This window comes from Opisthocomus hoazin, chromosome 7 (assembly GCF_030867145.1).
Source record: "Opisthocomus hoazin isolate bOpiHoa1 chromosome 7, bOpiHoa1.hap1, whole genome shotgun sequence".
Taxonomy (NCBI): Eukaryota; Metazoa; Chordata; class Aves; order Opisthocomiformes; family Opisthocomidae; genus Opisthocomus; species Opisthocomus hoazin.
In genome coordinates, this window is record NC_134420.1 from 65312837 (window position 1) to 65319819 (window position 6983).

The window sequence follows — 6983 nt, forward strand, 5'->3', positions numbered from 1 at the left end:
TCTTCAAATAAATGTACCACCAGGTCTCAGTCTGCAGCAGAGTGATCAGACAGAACATGGCTGCACTACAAACAGCTACAAATTTACATGTTTTATAAAAAAAAAAATCTAAAAGGGTGGAAAAGAAAGTTTAGTGTGTCTTACAGTGGTGATCTATTCTAAACTTCTTGTCAAACAGAGAAGTCAGTCCTTCCAGCTTGTTTTGTAGCCTGCTGTTAATAACGCCAATCTTTTCCTCTCGTCGTTGAATTTTTGTTGTTAGAGCTGTCACTGCGTTCAGGACTTCCTGCTCCTTCTCCAGAAATTCCTGTAATGACACAGAGTAGAATTTATTTTTTCTTAAAACGAAAAACAACTCAACCCTCACGAAATGTTCAGAAACTTCTTTTGTTTATCTTGTTTTCCCAAAGCTTGACCGGCCACCAGGCCTGTGGCTCTGCTGGAAGTTTTTTCTTAACTACCCAATCCTTGCATATAAAAAGCAAAGTTTGCCTTTCTGATGAAACAACTGGTGCAAAACTTTCTTACATCATAGATTGTTTTAATTCCTGTTCGAAATGAAGGCCATCTCCAACTGGAAAAATATTACAAGGCCGATGAGCTGAATGTAGAACAGCAAGAATGTTATCAGGTACAGGTTTAAGAAAGTCTTGAATGTAAGACAGGAAAAAGCACAATATCAGGAAAAATTATTTTTATAGCCAGGACTTTTATACAATGCTGGAAAATGCAGGTTTAATACTTTGCCCCTGTATGACTTCAAAGATTATAGTGCCTTATTTGCAAAATGCAAATTTATTTTTGACATGGTAAGTGAAACAAATTTATGCAAACCAGTACAACAGAAAACTGAAATTCACCTTTTGAATAAAGCTCTCCTCTGACCATCCCTTCAGAAGAAGATCTACAACAGAGTTCACAGTTAAAATGTGGTAGATTGCTGTGCCAAAAAAAAGGCGTAAAGACTGAAAGATATTCTTAAAAAATGTTGCCTTTTTTGTTTTGCAATAGTTCTTGACACGTTACCATGAAGCGCTGTTAGGTCGTTCAGGATTTTGCCTGTTGCTGACTTGTGGTTTTCTGCTTCAGAATCCATTGCAAAAATATCTTCTTTTATCCACACATTGCACTGTGAGAAGAATAATTACAACTGAATACTTGCCACAATTTCCTAAACAACTTCCAAACAGGTTCACTGTTTCTAGAGAGACGAGGAAGAATAAGCTGTTTTAGCTCATGGAAACACAAAGGTGAATGTATTCCTCTGGACATACTTTCTTTCAACAACAGTATCCATTTCATCTCATAGAACAAATCGTTAATAGTTGCCAAAATCAACACAAGCCAGCGATGTCCGTGCTACCAAATAAAACGCACGAGGACACCGGGAACAGCTGGAGCAGCGCAGGTCGTGCACAAACAGGGGAACTCTTCCTCACTTGCTCCCCCAAAATAGGACGGGCTCATTCGGGCTGGACCAGCTCCACCAGTACCGCGCTCGTGCTGTCCCAGCTCTGGCTGGAACGTGTCAGGCAGCCCAGGCTGGGCACAATGAACAGCTTTCCCTGGTGCGATACACGCAGCGGGAAAACCAAAGCTCAGCTTCTGTTAGCGAGCTGAACCTAAGGAGAGGGATGTCTGCAGTGTAACCAAGAGCTTTCCTCCCGAGGGAAGCCTTTGTTTCCACACGGGTGTCATCAGACAGAGCTGCGGAGTAGCTGGCACTCAGCACCCGCAGTGCTAGCAGACGCCGGCTCAGGCAGCCGCCCTTGCCGCAGCAGAGCTCTGCGCTTGCAGGCAGCCAGCAGCGCACAGGGTTCAGATCGGCTCAGAAGTTCAGCCCACGAAGGTGGGTCGGGCCGGCAGCCTGGTCACAGCTGGCAAGAAGACCCCTTTTAGGATCCTTTGTGTGTTTTACAGGGAAGGAGGTTCTACCACACTGATAGCCCAGGGACTGAAAGGTGTAAGGAATATTTTCAGAACCACATATTCCAAATCGCGCAGGCCTGTTGCACGTCTCACATTCACGTCAGCCCTCTTCATGTGGCAGGAAGGCAGAATCACAGAATGGTAGGGGTTGGAAGGGATCTCTGTGGGTCATCTAGTCCAACCCTCAAGGCCTTTCCCTACAATCCCCTGACTGAACACAGCAGTTGTTACACAAAATATTGATTATGCCTCAGGGAGGTGCCTTGCCCTTGGATATTTCTCCTTGTTTCCTTCCAACGTAAACACAGCCCCACAGGTTAATTTAAAAGGCCAGGTTCACCCTGTCCTGTTTATGTTCCATCATCTTCCACAGCTGGTTCTCTGAAATGAAGGATGAACAGAGCACTTCATGCTGAAAAGGCATACGGTCGAGCTTCAATATACTCACTAATTTGAATCTGCAGTTCTGGGTGTTCACAATGTCAGGTTTCCTGTTGATCTCGTAGATGTCTCGTTCTAGCAGCTTCATACTCTCCGTATGATTTTTCAACTGGTCGATTGCAGCATCACGCTTAATCTGCAATTTGTTCCTCAGCTCCAGCTGTTAATAAGAATAAAATTTTTGCTGCTAACTGATACATATAAAGGATTTGTGTAATTGAATAACGAGTTCTTGTTACATGGCACCTTTCATTTAAAAATGTCAAAGTACCATCAGAGAGGAGTATCTGTGACCTCTTACCAACGAGGAGGAAGAGATACAGAGCGGAGAAGCGATTGCTCATTGACTGCAAGAAAGGCACCAGCTCTGACGCGAAGCGACCTTCCTGCTGCAGGCTCGCCCAGTGACAGGGGCATCGCTTCTCTGTCACTGGAGGCTCAAGTGTCCACAGCCGTTGTGCTGTGCTATTCCTGTTCTGACACAGGTAGAGAAACAGTTCTCCCGTCTCCGAACAGGGACAATTTCTGTGGAGCTCATCAGAGAGATTTGCCCATTACCAGACCACTCGGGCGTGAATCCTGCAGTTATCTGACCAGCCTCGTAGCAGCCCTTTATGTAGTTTATGGAGCTCGTCTTACGCTTCTCAGTAACTAAAGACACCTTAATTCTTCCTGTTAACAGCAGAAGGTGTGACTGTGTTCCTCTTCCCCCTAAATGTTTTGTTCTGGCATAGAAACAGAAAGCAAAAGCAATCTGACTGCTTGCCTGGGATGTACAGCCCAGCTGAAGCAAGCTCTGGCTGGCTGCTTAATGCCCAGCAAACCAGAGAATATGGCCCCAGTACATACTGGGACTGGTTGTACATGCACTGTAGGAACGGCCAGTGCAGGCACAGCAGGGCTGACACGCACTGCGGCTGCCGTGCTCAGGCTCACCAGCTGCAGGGTGACAGACAGGCAGAGTCACTGTGCGAGCTCTGTGGGGACATGGGCTGGGAGCAGAAGGTGCCCCATATCTCAGCCATTTTGAGCCACTGCAACTGCCCCCCCCCCAGCTATACAAGTTTCTCTCTCCTAACACTGGTGCTGATGGAATGCCTGAAGTCAGAAATGAGAAATACAGGTAAAGGGGTGAGGATACAAAAAGATTTTTCAAATATGAGTGGTAGAAATTCTTGGTCAAGCAGTAGCAATCATCTGAACAGAAGCAGGTTCACAGACGTCCTTAGTTCACCAGCTTCTTTTTGGTTTGCTCACGCGCCTAAGGAACGCAAAACCAAGCACAAGGGCAGCTTGATGTAAATTGTGGGTTACAGGCTGAGCTGAGGTCTGAGGCATCCCCCAGCTGGGAGCACAGCCACAGAGAGGAAGGCACGTCCTCAGCCCCAGCCTGCCTCCCCCAGTCCCAGTCTCCACGGGTGCCTGGTTATTGCTGGGAGGAAACAAAGCTGCTGGTGGAAGCTTTGCAGAAGTAGCACAGCAAAGTTTTAAGATATTACCGTGTCCTCCTTGAGCTTCCCAGTAGTTTCGATTGACTGCTGAATAGCTCTTTTGACTCGTACCTCTTCATCTTTCTTTTCTACAAAGCAGAGAACGGGTTTTTAGACAGTGTAGTGACTGAACGTTAGAGTTAGGCTGTTATAAATAAAACTAGGTTTTTGTCAGCAAGTAGCTTGTTTAACTGTTCTGGCATTTTTTAAAAAATGCTTTATATTTGTGTTATGGCCCTGTCTGTAGATTCCAATTGCGCAATGAGCGCAATTTATACGTGTTTCATCGTTCACTTGAGGCATTGGCAGACAAAGGGCTATGGCACACTGTTTTTGGAAACAGCAAGAGAAAGCCCCGCTACGTAGAGGGGCTACTTCATACTCACCTGAAAATGATTTCCTCAGTTCTTCATATTTGTTGTACTTCTCTTCTGCTTCTCTCTGGGCTTCTTCCAAGGTAATTCTGCTTGTGTTTAATTCTTCTTCTTTTTTAAGTAGATTTTCAGTTGAAGTTTTGATGTCATTCTTTAATAAAACTAAATATTAATCAATAGTTTATCTAAGCAGCATTTAATCCATTAACAATTCAGCATATCCAGAGGAAAAAAAACAGACAAACAGAAAAAAGAATATTGGAAGTGATCCCAAGAGGTCATCTTAGTCCATCTCTCTGCTCTACAGCAGAATCAATTAGACCTAAGTATCCATGACAGATGTTTGATTTGCCCTTAAAAACCCTAGTAGTAGAGACACCATGTCTCAGACAACTGATCCTAGGGTTTTACTACTCGTGCTGTCAATGCTTTCTTAGGGCCCAACTTTTTCTTGAGTTAAATCTATTCTGTTTCCTGTTATTTGTCTCAACAAGTGGACAAGGAGAAAAGCTAATCATGTTGCTATGGACTTTTATTTATTTGGTAGTTGCTACTATGTCCTCTCTTAGATTTACCTATTTTAAATGGAAAAACTGCATATTTCTTCAACCTTTTTTTGATCATCTTTCCAGAGCTACTGGAGAGAGTACAGTGGACGGCTACGAGGATGATGAGGGGACTGGAGCATCTCTCCTACGAGGAGAGGCTGAGGGAGCTGGGCTTGTTCAGCCTGAAGAAGAGAAGGCTGAGAGGGGACCTTATAAATGTTTATAAATATCTGAAGGGTGGGTGTCAGGAGGATGGGGCCAAACTCTTTTCAGTGGTGCCCAGTGACAGGGCAAGGGGCAATGGGCACAAAATGAAGCATAGGAAGTTCCGTCTGAACATGAGGAAGAACTTCTTCCCTCTGAGGGTGACGGAGCACTGGAACAGGCTGCCCAGGGAGGTTGTGGAGTCTCCTTCTCTGGAGATATTGAAGACCCGCCTGGACAAGGTCCTGTGCAGCCTGCTGTAGGTGACCCTGCTTCGGCAGGAGGGTTAGACTAGATGACCCACAGAGGTCCCTTCCAACCGCTACCATTCTGTGATTCTGTGATTCTGTGGATCACAAAATAAGCCACATCCTCCTTTAAATGAGGTGATCAATAACAGGCACCATACTCCGGCTGTGTCCTACCAAAATGAGCTAGAGAACACATATGGTCAGCCTTGCCAGGCTATCTCCCTTTTTATACAGACTGGTTTGACAGTTGCCTGTTTCATCACTATAAATCTTTTTTGAATTATGTTCGACTTTTCAGCTTTAGTTCTGTTTACCACTGCCTAAATATCTCTGTCATGATGGATTTGTACAGACAACTGCTTCTACCCAAACACAAAAATATCTTTTATTGTTGTTATTATTATTATTATTATTATTATTATGCACCTTTTTTCCCCCGAAATTATTTCTCCAACTTGCTAAAAGAATTCTGAAATCTAGTTCTGCCCTGCAGAGGGTGCACTCCCGCTATTATCGTGTTTGTTGTCTGCAGATACCATAAGCATTCGCTCTGTCCTATCCCCCGAGTCATTAAGGAAAAAAGAGATTAATTCCAGTCTGAGAGCAGACCTCCCACAAACTAGTGGAGACCGTTATTCTATTTTGTTAGTAAAGCATGGGTAACTATTACCTAGGATGATTTTTCCAACCGTTTTTATACCTGGGATTCTTCAGCCTAGAAAAGAGACAACTGAAAGTACATATGATAAAGGTGTGTAAAAATTGCACACCTTTGCTGGAGAAGATGACAAGACAACAGTCATTCACCGTTTCTCATAAGAAACACAAGAACTGCAAGATGCAAATAAACTTTTGAGACAGCAGGTTTAAATAAAAAAAATTAATGTCCTTATTATGTAAATTACATGTTAGAGGTTGTTATGGAGGATAAATGTATATGTGAGCTAAAAGAATACATCAGTGTTAGGAGAATATTGCACTGAAGATCCAGTATAGCACAAAATTCCATCAAACCTATTAAATGCAGATACTATCTCCATCCAAAGAAGTTCCTGACATTTCATTTGTCATGGAAGGTTCATTCTATATTTGACTGTTCTTACATTACATCTCCAAGCAGGACTATTGATCACTGCAGAAGACAGAATCCTGGGAGGAACAACATTGTGTCTAACCCAATACAGCTATTTTGGGAACTGAAGTTGATTTGAGCTTCACTCACCTATTCTTGACATGCACCTAAATATAATCAGGAATAGCTCTGAAATGGCTTCAGCCACTTAACTACCCAAAGGTGAGTTTCATTAGACTCAGATGATGTGAAGGCATCTGAGTTCTCTAGGTATGCTTGCTAACTGGTTTCTTCCCTATCCTTGCCTGAGATGTTCCTTTTCTGATGCTGGCATTAGTACACTGGGCATTTGATTCTGCTGGCCCATCAGTGAAGCAAAACAAACTTAAATATTCCTTCATCTTATCACAAATACGGAGTGCTTTCATGTTATTCCATGTCCTTTCCTATCAGTGTGTCATTCTGTGGCTTGACCTGTCTCATGTTGTTGCTCCATGCCCAGCCCTAAGCATATTTTTTCAATCATACTAATATTTGTTTGATACAAATGTAACTACAATGCTTCTCAATGTGAGCTCTACAACCCCGTATAACAGAGCTGCAGAGACTTACCAACCTGGGAATCTTTGTACTCTGTTACATCTGTGGGGAAAAAGAACTGTTAAACACAAGAA

General features: G+C 43.4%; 1 protein-coding gene across 1 annotated transcript; it reads right to left on the bottom strand.

Moving 5' to 3' along the window:
- On the bottom strand, positions 1–6737 carry CCDC175 (coiled-coil domain containing 175). The gene is made up of 10 exons (XM_075427162.1): positions 6594–6737; positions 6460–6476; positions 6045–6068; positions 5927–5952; positions 4247–4396; positions 3870–3949; positions 2378–2530; positions 1027–1129; positions 861–904; positions 1–307 (listed from the first exon to the last, which is right to left on the bottom strand). Exons 1-10 carry the CDS (start codon positions 6735–6737, stop codon positions 131–133), a joined length of 918 nt encoding a protein of 305 aa, XP_075283277.1. The 3' UTR covers positions 1–130.
- Positions 6738–6983: the final 246 nt, after the last annotated feature.

What these genes read in the sequence shown, in the direction of transcription:
- CCDC175 (XM_075427162.1), bottom strand. Translation starts at nt 6,737, where the DNA reads ATGAAAGCACTCCGTATTTGTGATAAGATGAAGGAATATTTAAGTTTG. An exon ending in TGTGTTTCTTATGAGAAACG is followed by an intron (nt 5,953 to 6,044) that starts GTGAATGACTGT and finishes TCTCTTTTCTAG; the next exon opens with GCTGAAGAATCCCAGGTATA. An exon ending in ACTGAGGAAATCATTTTCAG is followed by an intron (nt 3,950 to 4,246) that starts GTGAGTATGAAG and finishes TCTGCTTTGTAG; the next exon opens with AAAAGAAAGATGAAGAGGTA.